At 39.7% G+C, this 24,428-nt stretch overlaps 1 protein-coding gene across 6 annotated transcripts in view; it reads right to left on the bottom strand.

Annotated features, from left to right (window-relative positions):
- Nucleotides 1-1,950: 1,950 nt before the first annotated feature.
- Nucleotides 1,951-24,428, bottom strand: part of COL14A1 (collagen type XIV alpha 1 chain) — a 119,264-nt gene continuing 96,786 nt past the window's right edge. For 2 of the 6 annotated variants that reach the window (XM_069854588.1, XM_069854589.1), the window contains exons 41-49: nt 17,719-17,772; nt 16,576-16,647; nt 14,619-14,654; nt 14,139-14,205; nt 13,442-13,630; nt 5,315-5,392; nt 4,260-4,415; nt 2,816-2,908; nt 1,951-2,731 (exon numbers count right to left, since the gene is read on the bottom strand). In XM_069854588.1, the coding sequence (XP_069710689.1) occupies nt 2,592-2,731; nt 2,816-2,908; nt 4,260-4,415; nt 5,315-5,392; nt 13,442-13,630; nt 14,139-14,205; nt 14,619-14,654; nt 16,576-16,647; nt 17,719-17,772 (885 nt within the window). In that variant the 3' untranslated portion in view covers nt 1,951-2,591. Of the gene's footprint in view, nt 3,467-4,259; nt 4,416-5,314; nt 5,393-13,441; nt 13,631-14,138; nt 14,206-14,618; nt 14,655-16,575; nt 16,648-17,718; nt 17,773-24,428 lie in introns of all 6 variants that reach the window. The other 4 variants (XM_069854586.1, XM_069854587.1, XR_011337204.1 and 1 more) reach the window with 3 other exon arrangements.

Raw genomic sequence — 24,428 nt, 5'->3', positions numbered from 1 at the left:
TACTTTCTTTGGCGAATGTGCAAATCCTGAATAATATTTTTGTGACTTCGTAGTGCCTACCAGGTTTTTTTTATTACCGAGGTTTACCCAGTAAGTGAACATATGACCAGTGATCCATGGAGCATTCTGGTTAGTCAAGTGCCAGTAAATTTTGTAATGTTAAAGCAAATTAACTTGTGCAGTTAAAGTTCGTGCGTGGTATATAGTTAGGTTATAACATTACAAGGAGTATGCCTCCTCTATTACCCCCAAGTAATCTCTTGGTTTGTTTGATTCAATGCAAGTATGTCCTGTGTGGCTGGAGGGGGAAGGCAGCTGCATTGGCGATAAGTTGGGTGCATGTCCCATAGCTGGGCACCCACAGGCCAGGGCCACCTGGATTCCCCAGGGGCAAAAGGGCGAGGTGCTGCTCCCCAGGTTGGAGGAGTGTGGTGTAGGTGACACCAACCACACAGCGCAGTCACCCTCGGAGATGTGGTTAGGCTGTTACTGTTCATTCCAGATATAGGGAAAATATTGCTTTATTGCCTTATTTTAAAGCGTCTGGCTAAGTCCACAGTGCCTTCCCACCATCCCTGGTTTTGCCCTATCACTGCTAGTCCTACAGGAATTTGAGATTTGGATATAGTGTTGCTTGACAGCAAGTATGTGGTGCAAGTTCAATCTGAGGTGCAAATTAATTCTGAATTGTAATGTGAGGCTCAAAGTCTTTCTGAGACAACACAGGCAGAATTGCCTGAACACTGATTTTCCATCTGTGACCTCAGCATCACTTCCACAGGACCTGGCACATCACAGGAAAGACTCTAGAAGGTGTCAGTGCAACATGGGGATGGGAGAGTGCCAGCCAGGAAGGGGGCAGAGAGAGTTCACATTTGGAGCAAGTTAATATGGATGCTCACAGCCCAGTGCAAGCAACTAAACTAATAACATGATGTGCCCATGGCTTGTATGTAATCATAGTAATCTCTGGTGGTCAGCTGTGAGTGCCAGGCTGTGATAAGTATGTGTATGTGTAGCCACGCTCACCTGGTGCTTCAGGATTCCATAAACTGGCATTAAGCTGCTTAAAGATAAACTCTGTAAGTTACATGCTGCTTCTACTTTAAATTCAAGTCCAGGTAAGGAAGTGACCTTCATGATTCCATCAGCTTTTCTCACGTGACTCCAAGGAAGTGGTGGGAGTTAGGGGTGAGAAACACAGCCTAGAAAGTTACACCAGCCACCCAGTGAGACCTTCCCCTGGGATACACACGCACGCAGCTGTGGGTGTTAGCAAGGTGTATGAATGGGTTGTGTTAGCGATAAGGCTGAATGCCAGGCCAGAGGAATTGCAATTACACAGTAAAGGTACAAGTTTGTCTTCTCTCCAGTGAGCTATCAGTGTCTGGCAGGGTACAGAAATAAAGAATGATAGGTCTTTCCTTTTGGGGCATGAATAGACCAAACCCAGACAGGGGCAAGAGGGAGCACAGTCCTGGGATCAATAGGCCATCCTCCCTCTGTGTCTTTATAGGGCTCGATTAAAAGCAATCCAAATCTATAACTTCAGCTTCAATGAGCATTTTTGAGCTTCTGCTTTAAATCCTGCTTTGATGTTTACTCTTTATAGTGCCGTTCAAAGCTGAGTCATTTTATAATTTACCTGGTTTAACATCACAAATTTCTTTAAGTTCCTTGAGTGGCTGCATTGGGGTTTTTCCTTCCTCTCGTCGTTAACTGATCCAAGTTGCCTTTGCGACTATCCCTGCCAGTCTTTTGACTTTGGCACATCAATATACAAACTCTCACACCCAGAGCTAGTACAAGCAACTCATCTCATAGTTACTGTCTACACTTGTTCATATGTAATTTAAAAAATCAGGCTAAATAGTGTTTATACTAAGTGCCTGTATCCTTTAACAGAAAATGTATTTTCTTCTCTTTAACTTTCTGTTCCCCAAAGACCTATACAATTCTTCAAAGTTAGAAATCACTCAAGTACACAGTTAATGTATAAAAGCTTGCCACTTTAATTTGCATACAAAACAGAAATGAAAGAGGTTCACAATAAATTATCAGTGTGCTCCCACAGAGAAGTCTTGTGTATTTATAGAACATGGGTTAAAAAAATATTCTGTTAAAATAAGATTTCTTTGCAAAGGTAACAGCTGGGTGCAAGGAAACATGATTATGCATTGTTCTCCGGTGAATTTAGTAGGGTTACTCTGCTAGTAAAGCAATTCATCCAACACTAACAGAACATAATCAGCTGGAAAAACATGGATTATGAAACCATTAACTTTTCAGAATGGTTCTACGTACACCAGCTAGCCTGGTGTGGTTTTACAGATACAGTTTGAGTAGTGCAGGGAACAGTACTCCAGAGAAAGATCTACAAGTGATCTTTCATTATCATCTAGCACCAACCCACTAACATACTAAGTTTCTGGCATGCAAGATAATTAGCATTATTTGTTGTGTCAACTGGTCATGTACATTTTTTTCCCTCCTTTAATATAAAAGCTTGTAAACATCTTCAGTGACAGGTTAGGCACCTGGACAAAAGTCAAAACACAGATGCATGTAAAATATTTCCCTTTTTTTGAAGTTCATTGAGAGGGGTTCTTTCCATTTGCCCTTTCGCGTACTGCAGTCTTGACACTCCTTTTGGCTATCCTCCTTGTGAAGCGACTGATTCCTGGGGACCTCAATTCAACAGCTTCCATCTCTTCTCGAACAGGAGTAAACTCTGGTTGAGCAAGATGAGGTAAGGACTGGGAGTATGGGGATGGCAAGGGGTAGGACCCGTGAACTACATACGGCTGTTGCTCACCATCATAAAGGTCCTCGGGGTCATAGATTTGGTAGGAGTTATGTGGCAACTGCACTACTGGGATGTCTTGATCAGTTGGCTCACCGTATCCACCTTAACCCACCACCACCAAGAGTATTCATACGGTTAACATGGGAGAAGGGGAGTAGAAAATTAAAGCACTCATTAGGAAATTGACATTTTATAGATACATTTTTATATAATGTGTGTGATTATATATATAATCTTTAAATACACTTATTTTATTCACATAAAGGAACAGTGAAAACATTTAACAAAAATAATAAGCTGGAGCAATTGGAAACCCACCAACAGACAGCCAAGTTAGTTGGAAACCACCACCAGGATCTGTCAAATGTCCAGTTGTAATACTGTGCTTATTATACACTGCACAATGTGCCTGCTTTAGCTTATTCCAATTATGGTCTAGAATACATGATGAACAGGTAAAAATGGGTCAGGCAATAATTTTAGCAGTGCAAGGAAGCTAAGTGCGCGTACAGCAGCTAGTAAGTTCATTAGTGGTAGTCAATATCGTTGATGGAAAGCACAGAGCAGTTCAGCATCCATCTCTGACCTTCAGCCAAAGGAGACCTGAACCAGAATGAGCCTTTCACCTTCTGGATTGGTAGCCATTGTAAGGGAATGGGCCTTAAAACAGGAAATAAACAACAGGGAGGGGAAGTGAGGAGAAAAGGACAGGAAGAGACGACAACAAAAACATTCAGGTAAGTAAAACATACAAATCAGCTCACGGGCAGATTAAACCATAAACATCGAACAAATATGCCTTATGTGTACCATTTGTAGTAACTTGTGATATACTAATAAATGTCAATTTTTAAGGTTCGGCGACATAATTTTTGGTAATTGTGTTAACTTCCTCCCGTGGCCTCTCCGTGCTATGACGAGATGGGAAAGTAAGATACAGAGAAGATGTAGAAAGAATCTTTTTCTCCAGATTGCTTCACTGGTTAATGAGGGACACGTGCATCCCTGTGTCAGGTTACACTCTGGGGGTTTAGTACAGGTCATGCTCTCATGCCATTCAGAGGCACATGGACGGGGAAGTTGAGCAACGCATTTGAAAAACTACAAATGTGAAAATTCTGCTGGCACACGTGTTAGGAGGTGGGGGTTCAACACACAGACTGTTGAGATGGAGCAGGCTCATACAACTACACGAACACGTACAGGACAAAAAAAAAACCACTGTGGAGGATCCATTTTACACACTGGACTTCCTTTGGTCACTAGATTGGGGTCACCTTCTCTTCATGCTGCAGTCTCACCAAAGACAGCAGCACTGGACACACATGTTTTTAGGGAGCTAGCAGGGTTTTTTTTAGCACAAAGTTCACCGTTAGCCTCCATCTTACTTTGGCTGTTACAAAATGCCACCCTGCCTCTGCAAACAGCACCGCCCCGACTCTGGGCTACTCACCTCCCATGCCGTAACTAGCGCAGGAGGATGGATCGCAGTACCCTGGTGGGCCAGATGGACCCTGTGTGCCAGGGGGTCCCATGTGACCAGCAGGACCTCGTGGCCCTGGAGTACCTGGTGGTCCTGGGCTACCAGTTCGACTTTCTCCTGGAGGTCCTGCATGGAAGGGGAAAATGGAACATCTGAGCAGCATCTTTCATAAAAGCACAGAATTGAGACCACCTTGGCAGGTTTGGTGCTTGGAAAACACGGCATCAAGCATGCTACAAACACTTCCAGGAGATAGCTTGAATTGAGTAGTTGGGCATCCTGGCTCTGACTCCCCTGGGAAAGCTGAAGGAAGGGCTGCAGCCTTCTTCTGGCAAGGAGGCACCCACTCCGATGAGCCTCCGTCTTCCTTGCCAGAGACAGCTTTTAGCCAGAAATTCATAGTACAGGAAGCATTTCACGAAGTGTCAGAAATTTGTAAAGACAGTTTCATGGGAGGCAGAAAGCCCTGGATGTCAGGGCAGCTCTCCATTCACCTGGTCCATCTGAATACATCTTCTGGGTAATACTGTGCAGTGCTCTAAGGGCCAGAATCTCCTAATAAAGTCAATGCAATTTTGCACTAGTTTCAACAGGACCTGGATATCACCTTCTTTTCTTTTTCAGGAGCTAAATATAAATCCCTGTGGTTAATTAACATATGTTTATCTGTCAAGTCACAGTTAGGCATAACCTTGAGTCAATGAGAAAACAATTACAATTAATCCAGATTAATTTTTTTTCACTTACCAGACCTTATCTCTGAAAAAAATACTTAAGATTAAAAAAAAGGTTTCGGAGGAGTTTATCGCAGGGAAAAGGAAAATACTCGTGTGACTGATGACAACATCACATGTCCCTTCACAATGTCATATTACATAGAACAACATGACAGTTAAAATGCCTGAACTACTAACTCTTCTGCTGCTTAAGCCTTAGAAGTGGAAGACAGAGCCATGCACATCTTGACTGCATTACACGTTGGTTGGAGTGGTCTAATCCAGGTGCCTCAACCATAACAAATTTACCTGTAGATCCTGGTGGGCCCCGAGGTCCTTGTGTTCCAACACCTGGAGTGCCTTTTTCTCCTTTCTCACCTGGTAAACCTAAGAGAATAGTACTCATCAGAGTCACATTTTGAACAAAACTGAATGCAGAGTTTATTATTTAACCAGGATTATAGTTCCATACGTTATTTTCCATCTAAAAACACTTGGCAGAGAAGGAAGGAAGTTAAAAACAAAGAATTATTTGGTTCTTTTTGCCCTTTCTTCCCCAAACGCCTCTCAAAGGAAACATGGCATTCCTGGGGTCTTAAACATTCCTGCTGCTGCCATGGTGGTTTCATCGAGTTGGTATGCAGAGGTATGGGCTGGTTTCCAGGCACTTTGTGCTGGAAAGGTGCCTCTGGGCTATACCAAGGTAAAACAATTGTAAATCAGAAGAATCCTCAGAGGCTCAGAAAGCTGTCTATAAATTACTGTGTGGCTCAGAAAAGTCAAACTTTAATGCTACAGCCAATTTTCCTTCAAACACCACCCCACCAAATAGTGGTTCAGCATGAAATGGTTGTACACAAAAATAGTTATAGTGGGTTATTGCTTGCTAAAACTCAAGAAAGGAGTTTCAGCACAGTCAAAATCTGTCCCCCCAAATGAAGCCCAATCTAAGAGTTTCCCAGGCATGAAACTCTGATGTTCTCACACGCACAGCCAATCAGTTGTATTCCTGTACTCTCTCATGACCTAAATTTCTGTTGTTGGGACTGATCCATGGAGATCGCAGATCTGGTAATCCATAGATGGTACCACCTTCTTTCAGCTTTCCATCTCCTTCTGCACTAACACTATGGCATCCTATAAAAATATTTTCTACATGCAGTGATAGAACAAGTGGTGTTGAACTAAAGTAGGTGTCAAAACTACAAATTCCAGACCCTGAGTTTCCACCGGCAACTTGGAAAGTCTCATAAAGTCTGTGTTTGAGTTGGATGGTTCAAAGACACAAAATCCAAACAAGTTTCTGGGACTCTGCCCTCCATTTTCCAGACCTCCCAGCACTAGTTATTGCTCTCCCTGCTTCACAGCTTCCACACTTTCGGAGTCAAAGCCAATATAGAGACCTTATAAAAACAAAATAGAAAGAAAACTGCTGCTACTCTTGATGGGGCACTGTCTACAATTTCAACTGACCAGCCTCCTTCCTTCCATTCTGCTCAGGTAACTGTTACCCCTTTTAGTGAAAAAAAAAGTCTGGAGGACACCTTCAATTAGCAATGCATCACAGAAAGCCTTTTCTTCCTTTCTAAACTAATTTCTGATAGAAACAAATAAAAACAAACTCTAAGTGTGGAAAAAAGTGTAATTAAGCACCATCCTTGACAAAGAATTGCTCACATCAAGTTTACACAATTAAATTCTGCTGAATTGCAGGGGATTCAGTATCTGCTGAGGAGTTCTAGGTGTTCTACAGAACAAGTAGCTTCCAGGGTCATTAATCATGTAGCTCAATCACCTGGAAAACACAGGCCACACCAGTGCAATCAGTGCAAAGCACGATGAACTCTGTCTCACCTCTACGAGGCTTTTTTGACACTGCTCTGGCATTGTTTAGGTGTTTGCCATTTCCCTTCAGTACCTTCTGTTCCCTTCAATTACACAATCTGGGGGCAATATCCAAAACACAGAGGAATGTATTCATGAAACTGTTCCACAAGACCTTCTCCTAGTGGTGGTAGTTGGCAGGAAAAAAAATGCAGCTTCTTATTGCCTGAAATTATGCTCTAACCATTTAGCCACTGGAGAAAAGCTGGAGAGAAACTAGCACTGCCATCTCTTTTATCAAGCCTTCCTCACATCTAGTCTTCCTTCTTTCTATCTTGCTTGTACACCACAGCTTTCTCTCACAACTAAATTCCTACTGGCTTTTTGCAGGTAGATATTGCGCGAACTCTGGCCAAACCACAGTATTACTAAAATCAATGTGACCAGGTTGTTGTAGCTGTGGTCTTGAGCTAATACTCAGTTGCAAAGAATAGACTCAGCACCACGTTAATACAATGACTTTGGTGAGTTCAGAACGATAGCACAGCAGATTTGTGTCTGTTTGCTGTCTGTTAACATATTGCAGTACATATACCTTACCTCATGTTTATACGAGGTACCTATTGGTCTTGTTCAGGCTGCTTTAGACTTCTAGATTATAAATGTCCAAAAGGTAAGTTTTAGGAATTTCATATCTATAGCCTTTGGCAGTCCTAGCTCCTAGATCTCATTGAAGGTCAATGGGTCTTATGTGTTTAAATTACTCAGAAAACTTGAAAATTGCCAACATTTTTTCCTCTGGGACTCTTAGCAATGTAATACATAGGATTCCTGCTCTCAGAGACTGTCTTTCAAGTCCAGTATGAGCCTCCTGTTTGCAGTCCAGCACTTGGTTAGCACAGACTGGGATGTCAGTCAGAAGTGCTATTCAGAACCTCTGATGAAAGATTGCATTGCACAGTGTATGTAGGCAGCAGTCCTAAGTGGTAAAGGTGCTCTACCCTACATTTATATTCCTGGAGGAATCTGCCAGAAACCCATGTCATCTGTGATCAAAAACTGAGTTCTGCCTATTTTAAAGACAAATTTCTCATGAAGACCTCTTGTCCTGAATTCTAAATGCAGCATCCAAATACCTAATACCTGCTTAGCCATGTGTTTGAAGCAATTCAGGGAGAGACTTCTCTGTTGCAATTCACTATTTTTGATGCTTGTTGTTTTTGACACGGTAAACTCACCTAAAATTGTCTCCTACCATACATGCCTTGTAAGGAAATCCTTGCCATTTGCAAAAGGCAAAGTCTGTATGTGCAGATTGCTTTGATCATAAGAAATTTGGCCCATGAGATCTGCACAGATGTTTACTACAACAGTTCCTGCTTATCCTTGTCTATGATAGCATTAAAAGGTGACTTCAAAGACAACGGCCACAATGTTTTCAAATCACAGTCTTCCATGCACTCAATTATTCTTTACACACACAAGAACACATACCCGTACAGTATGTTCACAGGAGAAACTGCAGTAAGAAATGATAAATATGGAACAAATCTACTCAGGCTAAGAATAAAACCTCCATTCTGGAACAAGCTACGAAGCTCTCGTGGAGGGCAAACCTCCTTTGAAATCACATGGATATCAAGTTCCTAAAGTAAGCACATTGAAGGCCAAGATACAATTCTGCTTCAGGTTTCTTTTGGTCTAATTTCAAGTAAAGTTTACCCAAGTGAAAGAGAACATAAACACCAAAGCAAGAATACCCTGCTCCTAAGGCAAAATTAACATGAGTTAAAATCGAGCACTCCATGAGCTCCCCTAATGGACTTTCCAGTAAAGCTCTTTAATGAGAGTAAGTTAATAGCTTCATAGACCTCTTGCTCCCTTCTGTAAATGACAGAACATGCAGAGTTCACCCATTTCACTTTCTGTCAAGGTCATCTTTGCATTTTATTAGGACATAGATTACAGAAAGTCAGCCATACAAGACAACACTCTCCACGTAGATTACTGCAATGGTTCATCACTCTCTGGGATAAAAGTACGAATCAAATTTTGTCATTTGAGTTTTGGTGGCTTCACATTCTAGTAACTGTTTTCCTATTTGTGCTCTGGACATACACCAACAATACCATCGAACTGTCTCTCCCCCTTCACGCTAACTACTTTTCTATGTCTTGTCCCCACCCAAAATAAGCAATGGCTTGGTTTCAACTCCATGGAGATCACAAGCAACTGAAATCAATTATTTCCACTGCTCTGCTAAAGATACCTCCGATAGCATCAGTTCTTAAAAACAAAACAAAGATCATGAACACAGTCTCTAGCAAAGAAAATTGCGTGCCCATATTTTCCACACAAAAAGAAATCTTTTTATCTTTAAGAGAATACTGTCCTTTGAGAAGAACTGCATAGTGCAATTGAGAAAAATGAAACTTCTTCCAAAAATGTCATCTTTCAAATGTGTTTGGTTGTAACCATAGTGTATAATAACATAGGGTGACTTTCTTTTAATCCAGATGAAACTAAAATTGGAAAAACATTTAATTGGCACAACTGGCCAAATTTCCATTTAATTCCATTGGAATTTTGCCATCAGAGCTGTAAACATATGGCTTTTGATATTTAACACTTTCATATGAAGCCAGAAAGCAAATGTGGATGAAGCTGTACTTGAAAAAAGTGACTTTTCCAGTGACATCTTAGATATTTATTACATTTGAATCATAGTAGGATAGAGCGTATAGCCATAAGTTTAATACTTTGCTTCAAGACACATCATAGGAGCACCCAGCTGTAAAACAACTACTACATTTTCACAGTACTCAGCATAATTTTTACTACAGCTTTTACATTTTTCATCAAAGTTGAGAAAACTACTCCATAAATATAACTGAAAAAAAGAACAAAACACTCTGAATCTTTGCTTTTTTATACTATTTTTCAGAAGCCCAACTACTTCCTGAGCACTCAGCAGCCAAGCACTAGTTATTTAAGCCCCAGTCCATAAACTGTAAAATCAAAACATAAGCTGTTTGAACTAGCTGAAATAAAACCAGCAACCAGTATTGTGAACTAGTTAAAATAAAAATAGAGATTAGTGCTGTGAATAATCAGTGGGGTTTTTTTCCCAAACTCCTACATTTATGTAAATATTTAAGAGAGCAGATTCCTAGTAATTTATCTGGGTTTATGTATAGAGGACTGACAACATGATGTGGCCTTCTTAATTTTTAAAACACCAGTCCAATTGAAGTGGCCTTTTGGGACACCAATAGAATATTGGTAACAAATACTGAGATTGCCAAAGGTGTTTCTTTTCACATCATCAGAAAAATATAATAAACAAGACCCCACAGGGTGCTGCTAAAATAATAATGAACTCAGAAAACTAAATAACAAATGTCTTAGTGTGATCCTAATCCATTCACTTATGTCTACACTGGAAAAAAAAAATCTTAGCTGGCAACAGACACTGAGAACTGAATCTATCAAGGGAATGACTTATCCTTTCACACTGAGGTGGTCTTTCTTGGAAGGACCAGCTCAATGTGTTACTAGTGAGAGAATACATCCCGGAATGGGATGCCCTAGACCTATAAGTTCAAGTGGAGGTTTCTAACAAAACTCTGAAACACTCTGTCAATCCAAGCCTCTTTCCAAAACATCTGATTAACGCTTGGCAGAGTGACAAGGTAAACAAGAGAAAAGAAGCTATTGGCCTTAGCAAGTTAGCAGGGAAGTTCACTGATATCAAGATCTCTCACTGCTGACATTTTCCAGTGAAGCTCTCTTTGGTACAGGTTTTCTAACCAGCTCAACACGCTGCATTTAGAAGTTCTTCCTTCCCACAGGCTGGGATTGAATGAGTGGTAGGCAAGAGAGGTGAGGAGGAGGAAACACCTGTCCTCCCCTCACCTTTTTCCTTCCCATTCTACCAGCACTTTGCCTCTCAGCTCAGAGCCAGTATCAGGTTCTTGCAGGAATCCCAATAGTTTGAACTCTGAGGGAAAATAGCAACACTACTAGATAAGAAAACAGATCTTTTCCTTTTAAAGTCTATTACCTTTTAGTACACTCTGTGGACACTGCTATTGCAGTATTTACAGGTGTTCTGTGTTTACAGGTGGAGGCTGACTTTTCAGAGATGTTAATCTGGCACAGATTTTGAACAAACAACTGACTTTATATACAACCAAAATGCTGATGACATCAGTAGAAAGAAATACTATTCACAAAGACTTCTAAGTGACTGGCAGGAGATCTGCAGGATAGGACTATACGTTATGACTTATGAACCAGCTAAACTTAATCAATGCTTCAGAACACAGCAATGGATGGGGTCTCAGTCCATTTACCACCTTCTCTCTAGTCACTGGTATCTAAAACCCCTTCCATCCAGAAGCAGAACAATTTCAGTCTGCTACCCCACTGTACGATATGTAGTCAGGAATCCAGTGAGAACTGGGAATGCACAAGAAACTTGCAATCATTCTCCACAAGCAGAAGGGTTAGCTTAGAGCAATTCTTTGGAAATGGATTCTGAAATATCCCAAGTTCTGTACAATTCAAAAGGTATCTTTCTGCTAAATAAACTGCTAGTGCATCAAGCACACATCAGTCTAAATTTACATTTGTTTCTGAAGAAATTAAATCCTCAGGGACTAAAAAAGTTATTTTATATTTTACCTAGTTTCTGAATGAGCTCCTTCCTCTTCCTTCCTGATTCTGTGCAAGACTCTAGTTAAGTGAATATTCTAAAATCCATTTTCGCTCCAAATAAACTAGCAAATTATTTTGTCTTTAAATTTACACATGCATTCTTGATTCTTAAAACAATCTCATTTTAAGCTATTAATACTGTGAAACACTCCCAACATTTGGCATCACATTTTATGAAAATCTGCAGAGCACTCTGACTGACTACAGTTCTTGGAGTATGTTTGATAAGAGTTTGCTCCCTACGAAGTACGAAACTCCCCACAAGAACTACCTGCCAATATCATTCCCTTCTAACATCAGTTATCTGCAGAGAGGAGAAGATAGTAATATTCTTTTTTGATGTGTTTTTGCCCTTTCTGTACTCACTCTATTGCAAATGCTGCTTCCCAGATATTATTAGCAGTGAGTTAAACCACATCATATTTCACTTCAATGAGTGTATCTAAGCTCTCTGTGATTTCACAGTAGTACAACATGTAGGTCAGAGCCTCAGCACAATAGATAAAATGGAAACTATATGTTAAATGCTGGACAGGTTTCCCTACTCGTAGTCTGGCAGTTTGGTTCCTCCACTACCAAAGCCCAAGAAAAATATTCAGTGTGATCAAACAGTTCCTGCCTGAGAAGCCATTTAAAACTCACTAGTATTAGTGTGGAAGCAACTACCCTGAAATCTGCATTCAGTTTCTCCAGGTCACTACTTTTAAAGTCAGTTCCTCACTTCCAGTCTCTTCCTATTTTCTTTTTCCCTTGTTCCCTGCTCCCCTATTCCTCCTCCTTTGCGGACAGTGTCTGATCTTTGCTCAGCTGGAGCAGGCTGCAGCATGACTGAGAGGCCAGGACCCTAAACCTTGCCTCTTTTTTTCAAGAATGTAATTAGAATTACAGTCTCGAGGGGAACAAAGGACCCAAAGACTCACAAGTTCACTCGAAGACTTTCTTTTCAAAACAACACTAACACTCACCATCATGGCTACTGTGAACTGGAACTATTATGCTCCTGAACTAAACAGCCTTCATAGCAATTAATATTTAAGATTCCAGTCAGTAGGGTTTTTTTAACAGCAACACTAATTCATTGCTTTTGAATATCAGATTTGTCTCTTGGATTTTTGGTCACTTCCTTGTATGGTGGTCTTCAAAACACTTTCACAATTACAGATCTATGCAATACTACCTCTGTGAGGTTAGTGCAACTCTGGTACATCAAGGATTGCCAGTGCTGCACAGAGAGAAAGAGTGAATTAAAATGTGCAGCTTGTTCCTTTATTAGACAACACTGGTGGAGAAAAGGAGAAAGGGATCTAGACTAGATGTAAGAATACAGAAGAAAATTCTTCTGAATGAACAGTTTAATGCATTAGTTCTCTCTGATTTCACCATTTCCTCTCCTTGATCCTCTCAGCCTTTCATAAACTAGGATTTTTTTCCCTTCTCTTACAAACCTTGCTCCTTTCAGACAATTATAGCTTAGAAATATTCAGACTGACAAGTTTGAAGTTTAGCAGAAAAGCCTAATCTTTCCCTGTCGTGGACCTATCAGTTTTGCAGCTGACTTTCCTTCTTCAAAAGCTCCTTTGCTTATACATTTTGAGATCCAGCTTGTTTCAGAGTCCTGCTAAGAGAAAAGCATGATATAATGGGATGTACCCAATTAGATGCTACCAATATTCAGCAGTTTAGGCATTAAACCTGTCCGATCCTGCCCAATCACACTCAGAAAGGCTTCATTAGCTTCATGACTGAGATTCTCCAGGCCTTTCATTATGGTCTTCATTGAGATCACTGATCAGGTAGTAAGAAAACTGTTGTTCTCAGATTTAGACAGGAGATGAAGGACATCAGAGAGACAAAGGGAGGTATATTTTTGCATATGTGAAGTACAAAGCCTACCTCTTTCTCCTGGTCTTCCTGGTTGACCAGGGCTTCCTGGAAACCCTTGCATGCCTGGTGATCCTTGCTCACCCTGTGGCCCTGGAGCTCCTGGCCGACCCGGCTCACCAGGAGGTCCTGCAATGGTTCGTACTGAAACAGACTGGCTTGGAATCTGGTTCAGAATTGAGTTATATCTTGCCATATGACCTGTCAGGAAAAGAAAGTCATCCTTTTCAATTTGAAGCGGAGAATGTGGTTCAACTGAATTTGAACAGAGCACTGGCAAATTCTCAGGTCTGTGGTCTGTCATGTTTTGATAATATGAAGTTGCGCACTTGTGGGTGGAGAAATAGGGATTTAGAGAATATATAGAAATGGAAGAACCCTTGTGTACAATTTTATTTGCTTTCATGTTGGTTTTGGGGTTTTTTTGTATTGCATGTCTATAAAAATCTAGAATTGTTACAGCAGAACTTCTTTATACTATAATAGCTTGGAGACAATTCAGGGTTTATTTAGATGGCTGATGCTAATCAGCTCTAGTGGGACATAAATCGAGTTGGATATAAATCTAGTTGGAACATAAATTCTGACTGTCTAGGCTAAAATGATCAGATTTTCTTGGATGCTTTGAAAAGCATCATATTTGTAAGCAATTGCGGTAGGAAAAGATACATTCTAGAGATTGAAGCATATGAACTATCAATGTACTTACCCTGGATGAGTTGTTCACACACTTGACGAGCAACAGCACGCACCATTGCTTGGGACTGGAGATCACCCTGAATAACAACAACAAGTTTTTTGCATCATTTCTGTCCTGAAAATGCTTAGAGAAATGAAAGGCATTTATTATCCCTGAGAGATCATATTCTTACAGATGAGAAGCAAAGCCAATGAAGTTTTCGATCTCCCTGGTTCCCATTGCTGGTTTTAGCCAGCAAACAGAGGTCTCAGAGGATAACCCTAATGAGAGATTTGGGAACACACTTAGTGCTGCGTGCTTCTCACCTTCAAAACATTAATGTAGCTATATATAAGACAATGTCTGGAAAAGAAGGAAAGTTTGTTTGATTGCACAGAGAAAACTATTGTGCCTTAAACACAGAGAAACATAAATTGTTATATAAATCTTTTTATGAGACAGAAGGCCAAACAGGAAAAAAAATGGTAGCTAATGTGAGCAGACACTTACCCGTTCACCCCTTTCACCCTTAGCTCCAGGAGGACCCTATGAGAAGATTAAATACAAAATTAATTCTCATTTTGTTCTTGCTCAGACTTTTAAATACCTAAACATTGTCTGCCTTGCAGCATCACAGTAAAAGGAGAAAAAATAAACAAGGAACAAAGTTTCAGGAGGCCATGTGATAATAATGCAGATATTTTTTCTATTTCGGTACTCAATAAAATGTTCGCTTTTGGCAACAATTACATGGTGAGAATTACTTTCTTGGGTGTTTGTCACATAGTGAATTCCCTTGTTTAAAATGCTAGCAAGGGCAGGCCACCAAATGATGCATTCCGTATGGCTGAAATGGGTCTAATCATTACTGAGCATAAGAAAGAAAAAGCTGATGGGAGACAAAATAATCTGAAATTTGTAGCATTCGCTGCACCAAGACTCTGCATCTTCTATGAAGAGAGTCAGCAATGGGATTAAACTGCACAGAAAATTAAGTATGACATTAAGGATGATGTAATATTGTAATGACAATAAGGGTCATTATTATTTAGAACAAGTTGTCTAAGGCAGTTACAACTTCACCAGTGGAGGTTTTGGGGTAGGGTAGACCTCTCTCAGGAACTCCTGATGCGAGAAAAAATCTGCATGAAGAGGTAACTAGCTGAGTGATGCATGGTTAAAGCACAGCTTGTTATGTCCTGGGAAAGAAGAAACTTCTGCCAACACTGCATGATTGTTTCTAGGCCTCTCTACTGTTACTCTGCCTTTTGGGAAAGACTGAAAACTCAACATTTTTACCCACGTAGCTGTTTTACCCAGAACTACTAAAGTCTAAACATTCACAGCAGAGGTCTTGCATGACGCACAGGAATATCTACACTCTAGGAAATCTAGTTCAATATATGGAACATGTGTTTGGACAGGAACTGAATAGTCAGTGTGTTATACATTGATAGTAATAAGTTCCATATCTCATCAAATCTCCTTAGTAGATGTCATGATTACACACAGAAACTATGCAGTACTGGGCATTAGGTTATCTTTGCTTATATATTATCAGCCATTTTGTTTCCATTTGACCAAATAAAAACACTTGCATTGGACTAAATCTCCAAATCAAATTGGGTTTTGAAAAAACCTTCTGTTCTACAAATGAAGTCAGAAGCACACACTACCATAGCCTGATGCCTTTAAAAATTAAATAGAACATTCAATGGAAAAACAGTGAGCAGGCTTTATAATTAACCAAGTGGTCAAATATTAAAATGTGTATACACGGTATTATCTGAACTTCTAGAGAGAAAAAGTAAATCTTCTCTTTTATGTAATTTACACACTCATTTTATAATTGTATTCCAGGGGTTTTATAATAAAGAAACTAATATCTGAATGACAAACTTAGTATCAGAGTTTCTAAATACGTATTTTCCATATAGAGGTTATAATTTTCCACTCAATGAAACTGCTGGTCAAATTTAAAATAACGTTCTAGAAAAAGCCCTGATCATTAGTCAGTTGTTCTGACATAAATCCAGAGTAATCGTGGAAACCAGTTTTTTATTCATGCAATATTTTCACAGTTTGAAAATCAGAATAATATTTTTGAATTATTCAGGTTAACAAATGGCATACTTCAATTTCCTGAGAGCTGCTTGAAGTGCAAAGCAAAAAAAGGAGAAAGTAATTACACACAGTCTACAAATTCACATACCATTTTGTTTCCAATGTCTGTGTTTTATTCTTGTGTTTTGGCTCCCTAACCCCTATATTCCAAACATTGCATGTAAGATCAACAAATAAATATCGTTTTGAAGAATGAACACAGAAAGAGCAATATGATGTTTTGCTTAGCCACTAACTTCAAACAGATCATAAGCTACAAATATTGAGGAGTTCTGTGAAACAGGTTTAGAAACCAATTAATTCACAACAGCAAATGTAGCAATATTTAATTAATTTTACTCACAGGAGCTCCAACATCACCTTGTGGCCCCTGACTTCCAGTAACTCCCGGAACACCTGGAGCACCAGGTATGCCCTACATGGAAAAGGAGAAAGAAAAAAAATTAGTGGTGATGACAATCAACATCCATGAATCCTGATGAGAGAAAACTGTGGTGGAGAGGAAGTTCATAAAGGACACACTACACAGACAGTTCTGCAAATCAAAGACTGGAGATGCTGGGAGGGAGAACTGAGAAGTACAACATCAGAACATTCTTTGTAAAAGGAACAATCATAGAATGCTTTGGGTTGGAAGGGACATTTACAGGTCCTCTTGTCCAACCCCCCTGCAGGAGCAGGGACATCTTTAACTACATAAGGTAGCTCAGATCCCCATCCAACCTGACCTTGAATATTTCCAGGGACGGAGCCTCCGCTGCTTCCCTGGGCAACTTGTTCCAGTGTTTCACTATCCTCATTGTAAAAAATTTATTCTTTATATCCAGTCTAAATCTACCCTCCTTTCATTTAAAATCATTATTCCTTGTCCTGTCACAAGATTTTCTGTGATTGCTTGGAGAATACTCAGTACCATCAGCAGTTTCACCTGAAATCGATCTTAAATCTACCAAGAAGGTATTTACTTTGCCTAGATGCCCTATCAGAGGATGATGAGACTGATTCTGGAGGCAGTACACATCTTGCTTTGAAGGATGAATGTGGCCTCTGCTGTCTTCCTTGGTTACTCTATGAGAGCATTTGAATACTTGCACTCAACTCCAGCCTCCAGATCAAGCAAAACTTGGCAGTTCACTTCAACTAACAATCCTAACTGGAATTTCTTATAAAAGAAAGTCTTATTTCAAATATTAAAAGCCCTAACCCTCTTTATATAGTGCACTTACTTGACTAAGAATAAGCTACCAATCTATTGAGGGAACTGTCTCCCATTCCCAAGGGAGACTTCTTTTCTTGAGTTAATTAATATGGAAATAAATTACAGTGGACAATTGGCTCTCTGCCAGCCCTATGCATCATGAGAATTTTAACTTCCGAAGAGAACCCTTGGCCTTGTTCTGTCCACTGAAGCCTAGATAACAGTTACCTACAATCCTCCAAAATCCTGCTGATTTTTACAGGAGTTAATTCCATGGCTAATACTCACCGTGGGACCAGGGGGACCCTGGGGGCCTGTGGGTCCATCTTTGCCAGGAAAGCCCTATAAAAGACAAATACATGGAATTTTATCTGCTTTTTATATGTAAATCATGGATCCATTCCATTTCATCTAGAAGATCCCTCCTCCTCCTCCGTTGTTTTGTTTGTTTGTTTAAATTAATAACTGGTGGTAGTGGTTTCTTAGAAGAAAATTCCCTTATTTGCCCTGGGGAGGGTTTATTTCTGAAAAGTACCTATAGCACAGCTGATATTTTTTAAAAATCCAGCCAGTCTCATAATACTTTTCAAGTAAGAAACAGCAATGAAAAGCTCCTTGTACTGGCAATTGTCACTTCTGAACAAATTTCACTCAGAACGCTGTCATAGTGGGGAAGATAAGAGCATTATCAATTTCTCTACCAGAAGATGGGTCACACTTTTACATCTGTTCTCACTGGTTGCAACTGTTCCCAGTCCCACTGATTAAGTGCTGAAAGAGGGCAATTGAGAGACTATCTCTTTGCCCAGTGATACTGTACTTATGTATTAGCTATCACCACGGTCTTGATTCAGGAAGCAGCAGGAATGCTCATGTGGTTTACATTATGGACATGCTTCAGAGCTTCCAGAAATGAAAGCCAAAAACTAAAGATAACTTGGAAACTGGAAAGCAAATGCATTACAGAAAAGAAAAAAAAAGATTGACCAGGTGTAGAAGAAAATGCACTATTAATACAGTATTCTTGCGAATTAACCATTACTCACAGTTTGTATCCACATGCTTTAAAACATATGCTTCTGAACAGGCTGATCATAAGTCAGTTCTTTATTTACTACACAGCCTTAACAGGAGAAAAGTGATCTTATCTCTGGCTCAAGACCAGAATATGGAGGTTAGAGTAGAAGGAAAGATTGGGTTTGAGAGTGTTCATGCTGACATACACAGTGAAGAACATTCTAGGCCTCAGTTATCTCATACAATTGTTTTGTACTTTTTTTCTGAAACTTCATTTCTGACACTGTTTTAGTAATGAATATATCATGAGCTACTAGTTACGCTTTACATAATTTGGAAACTATGATTCAAACCTGCTGTCATATGGCAGTAAAAAAACAGCTGGGGAATATTAGCTGCCATGTACCTGTAGAGCATTTTTTTTAATATTCCACCAGAAGTGTCTTTCAATGACAAAATAAGGCACATAGTCAACTTATTATGTCATCTATATGTCCTTAAAATTCACAAAGAAATACTTTCCTCTTTCACAGTGTAGCCGCATGGCTCCTGAAGCTTCAAGGACCAAAGCAGCTTCCCTATCACAGTAAGAACCAAAGCAAATGTAACAGCTTAGTGTCACTGAAATAAAGATACTAGTAGTGTCTCTATCAGTATTTTTAAGACACACACAGTGAAAAGATTGCAAGCCTAGGTCAATTAAATACATTTGCAAAGGATGCATACATGAATACATTTGCAAATCTGGTGTTTCTAGAGGAAGCAGAGAAAGCTATAAGGAACTTCAAAATGCATTAAAAATTATAAAGTAGGGCTAAGATAACATAAGCGTAACTTTTTTGTAACAATAAAACCTTCAGGAAGACAGATACCTTCATATTTACAAGCATGCTTCACTTTTATTGCAAAGATTTAAAGCCTACATTTGTTCTTGATCAGTCCTAAAGCAAGATGAAAAGTGGTTGGACCCTCTTAAGGGTTTAATTTAACTGGGAGGAGAGAAATGTGGAGCTTTCTACTGACTTCTAGGAACTTGTGTGGATTCACACAAACTTTTAAATAAAAATAATGTTGTGTGTATCTCCCTTCTCCCGTCCTAGTCAAAGAATGGAAATAACAGTGTGATGAACTGCAAAGTTTCTTGTGAGCAGTACCCTTACTCTTGGCTCTCCAATAATCATCTCTTGTCTATTCTCCTAGGATTCATTTCTCTTGGCACTGTGTCTGTATCATTTGGCCACTAAGAAATAATCACCTCCTACTTTATTTGTTAGATGTGAAAATTGCTATTTATAAATTAAGTCAAATAGAAATTTGGTTCAAGAAAGAGTATGGCAATACATATTTTCTCATGCACATAAAAGACCAAAGACACTTATTTGTGCTCCCAACAGGATCTGAAGATGACATTTCTCAGACTATCTGATGGCCAGAATGGATCTGATACTCATTCTGAACTTGTGAGTAGTGAGCAGAGATTAGTAGGTACCAGGAAATTGGCAGGAAGATTGGGAATGTATTTCTTCTGGCACTTTCTCCCATTGTTTTTTGTCTGTGTAACGTCAAAGAAAACAGAGCGCTGTGAGAATTCGCAAAGTTGTATTCTAAGTACTAAAGCCTTAAAGATGTTATTCACTCTTCCATTTATTGAAGTCTCCTCTTTGTCTAACCATCTCCAGAATGACTGGGGGGAATTACATTGCAAAAGGGTGTTTTCTCTCCGATGCAGTCACATCCATGATAGGAATGACTGTATAGAGCCACTGAATCTCTTCCATGGAGCTGCAAGTCCAAAATCAGAATGAGATAGCTTTTGATGTGTGACTTCAAATGTAGGGTGTTTTAGAATCAAGATGTATAATCTTTCATAGAATCATAGAATAGTTAGGGTTCAAAGGGACCTTAAAAATCAACCAGTTCCAAGCCCACTAGATCAGGCTGCCCAAGGCCCCATCCAACCTGGCCTTGAACACCTCCAGGGATGGGGTGTCTACAATTTCCCTTGCAACCTCTTCCAGTGTCTCACCACTCTCATGGTGAAGAAATTCTTCCTAATGTCAAACCTAAATCTGCCCCTCTCCAGTTTATACTCATTCTCCCTCATCCTATGACCACAAGCCTTTATGAACAGTCCCTCCCCAGCTTTCTTGTAGCCCCTTTCAGGTACTAGAAGGTCACTATAAGATCTCCTCGGAGCCTTCCCTGCTCCAGGCTGAATAAGCCCTACTCTCTCAGCCTGTCCTCAAATGGGAGGTGCTCCAGCCCTCTGATCCCCCTTGTAGCCCTCCTCTGGACCCATTCCAACAGTTCCATATCCTTCTTACATTGAGTATTCCAGAACTGGACACAATACTCCAGGTGAGGTCTCATAAGAGAGGAATAGAGGGGCAGAATCACTTCCCTCAACCTGCTGGCCACACTTCTCTTGATGCAACCTAGGATATGGTTGGTTTTCTGGGCTGTGAGCACACATTGCTGGCTCATGTCGAGCTTCTCATTGACCAGCACCCCAAGTCCCTCTCTGCAGGACAGCTCTCAATCACATCATCCCCCATCATGTACTGAAAATGGGGATTACCCTGACCCAGGTGTAGGACCTTGCACTTGGCCTTGTTGAACCTTGTGAGGTTTTCACAGGCCCACTTCTCCAGCCTGTCCAGGTCCCTCTGGATGACATCCTGTCCTTCTGGTGTGGCACCTACACCACTCAGCTTGGTGTCCTCTGCAAACTTGCTGGGGGTGCACGTAATCTCGCTTCATATCTTAATATGAAGATATTAAACAGCACCGGCCCCAGTACAGACCCCTGAGGGTCACCACTTGTCACAGATCTCCACCTGGACTTTGAGCCATTGACCACTACTCTCTGAATATGACCCTCCAGCCAGTTTCTCATCCACCATACCATCCACTCATCAAATCCATATCTCTCCAGTTTAGAGAGGAGGGTGTTGTGGAGGAGAAGGATGTTGTGGGGGTTAACTCAGTAAGGTTAACTTAAATCAGGCCGTAGTTCGCTAATGGTGTGAAAAACAGATATATAGAAATAGTATAGCTATGAGTTATTATTTTTTCTAAGGGATTTCATTTGCCAGAATACAAATGGTATCAAGGAACATAGGCACCACCTAAATCCTTGTAATATCTCGAGTCTGCTGAAGTCAGTGGAAACTGCTGCTGACCTCACTATAAACTTAGCTTTCAGTGGCCTGCAGTTTGTTTGGGATACTTGTGGAGAGCTGATTTTGATTTTTCAAGTAGGATTAGATACTGGCAAAATCTTAACTGAAGCTACTGAGCCCAGGCCACTCAGGGTGATATATTACACTTCTCTTGTTGAAGCTGTGTAGATCTGTCCTCTCAGGTGGCCTGCACTTCACAAGATATAGCAGGGATTGCAATTGTGACCTGAACTAGAATAGTAGCCATCAAGATATGGGAAAGGGAAGACTCCTCCCCTCCTAACTACGTATCTAAACAAGGGTCAGTCTCAGTCTGCTTCCAAACTTGGCTGAAAAAAATGAAACAAAAGCATAAGAGAGAGCAATTACTGTCTACGTACTGTCCAGAAGCATGATATCAGTTTGGATTCTCTTGCATATACAATTCAAGCTATGTTTTTCTACATGATATGCTTGGCAAATCAGGTGGAAAAACACAATCTGTTCTCTTTAGTAAAACCTCTCCATATTGCCAGCTACAAATCTATGGCAATAAGAGAGGGCACTAAACAACCACAGACCTGGCCATAAGATGAAAAGAAACCATTTTCTATTTTGTAAAATATTTTATGACACTTTCATAACTGGAAGTCAATGAGAGGATAGAGAACTGTTCTTAGTGTGGAATGTGAAATGTAGATTTAAACCAATCACCAAATATGTTTAAAAATATTCTTATAGATATCCAGAAGAAGTTTGATTTATTATCAGACAACCTATATTTTACTCTGATTCAACCTTCACACAGTATTTTTATTACATTCCACCTTTCCTCACAGTGAGCACATTACATTATGAAAATGATCTTTGTATGAATTCACACAACTGACAGAGAAGATGCTCTATTTCAGAATGAGGAAAACCCATGAAAAATCCAGAGATTAAAAGCAGAAGTTCAGATATACAAAAAGAACCTTTATAGACTAATTGCTAAATTAAAACATTAAGAGGAAAAACGGGACCATTTCTGAACTGATTTCAAAAATTAAACCAGAAATGATGAACGCTAGGGATCGAAATAAAAAGGAAGGGAAAAGAACTCTGTAAATGAAGTGATGCTAACTGCCAGTAACTGAAAGGAAAAAAAATCTCCATTCAAGGACTTCTTTAGTTTAATATCACATTATCTCCAGTTCAGCAAAGCTCTCTGAGATTTCCCAAGAAATATGTTGAGTGCTTAGCTCCCATTAAAATCAGTGTGATTTAGCCATCTGTTAAGTATTTTACAGCACTGGTACCACTATAATTAAAATATTTTAATGAACAATAAATACTAATGAGGAAATTATGACTAAGGCAACAATAACATAGAAAAATCTCACTTATAGTAGTGTAATAGCTGCAAAACAGTTTGGCATCTTGGCTAACAAGAGGAAGTCCAATAAAAGGAATATTATCCAAAAAGGCAATTTACTTCACAGAAATTTTCCAGTTCCCCTTTGCAGTTGCTGCAGTAATGCCCTTTTGATGCCTTTCTCCAGCGTTTAGCCTTCAAAGAAGCTGTGGTGAAATCATTGGTTTGAATCTTCACCCATTAAAAGCAATTTTATGCTGTCATAACTTCACGGGGATCAATTGAGTTACAACACCATGAAATTAGTATACCACCATTATTTGTTGCCATAGAAATAATTGTGCTGGACAACGTTGCACAAGGGTCACACGGAGTTGGTAACAGGCTAACAGACCTAATTTTATGAGATCTAGGCTATTTATCCAGCTTCTTTGATTAACACCAGAAGAATACGAACAGATGAACCAAGCCTGATTACCATACCTATAGAAACTGGCAATTTATGTAGCTGCCCTGCCTTATGATAGACAGCACTGGGGTCTTCTACAGAATAAGCGCAGCATGACTTTTCCAGGCTCTATTAAAAGCCTTTGTTGCACTATTCTCCCCCCAGCTTTCCTCAGAAATGCCATCCCTCTGCAACAACCTGCTGACTTCCAAATGGGAAAACTAGATCAGTTCTAAACCACTGGCTGATGACAAGGCATGGCTGAGGGCTGTCATTGCTAAATATAAAGCTAGCTACAGAATAAAGTAAAAAAGGAGTTCTCTTCACACTGAACTGCAGGATGCAGAATGTTTCTCATGATCAGGAATGCAGAAAGAGGAGGCACATACCACTCACATGTACATCTAACACCAAGTCACCTCATGACCAAGACTGGACAAAAAATGATCATAAATATGTAAATCTTGTTAGGTGAAACAAGAAAGTCATATTTAATAATGAAATTGTTCCATAGAAAATAAACTAGCATTATGTTAACAATAACATTTCAGTGCCTGCCTAATAGTGAAGAGACAGGAAAGACTTCTTGGAAGTCTAACTGTACACAGGAAGATTTTGTTACCAATTCCTGGACTGACTAAATATCTTCATTTGTTTTACCAGAAGCAGAATAAGATTGACTAAATTTTGATATTACACTTCACCTTTCCCTTGTGTCAGCAGTTTCTATAGGTATTGTTTTACATTCTATATCAAATTCCCTTGTCATTGTCTCTGTTAATTAGCTAGAAAGCAAATCTAGATCGTTGTAATGGACTGCATGCTAATTAGGTACCATTTAAGCATCATCTAATTTTAAATGTATAATCAAATAAATTAATTGGCAGTGCTGGACACTATTGACATCCATTCCTATAAATTGCATTAAATACAAATGTAGTTTATGTCACCTCATTACTCATTGAGTATTTCTCAAACTTGACCTAGCAGATGGAAGGATATTCCACATTATCTCTGC

The sequence above is a fragment of the Phaenicophaeus curvirostris genome, chromosome 3 (assembly GCF_032191515.1).
Source record: "Phaenicophaeus curvirostris isolate KB17595 chromosome 3, BPBGC_Pcur_1.0, whole genome shotgun sequence".
Classification (NCBI taxonomy): Eukaryota; Metazoa; Chordata; class Aves; order Cuculiformes; family Cuculidae; genus Phaenicophaeus; species Phaenicophaeus curvirostris.
This window is presented reverse-complemented; position numbering and strand designations above follow the sequence as displayed.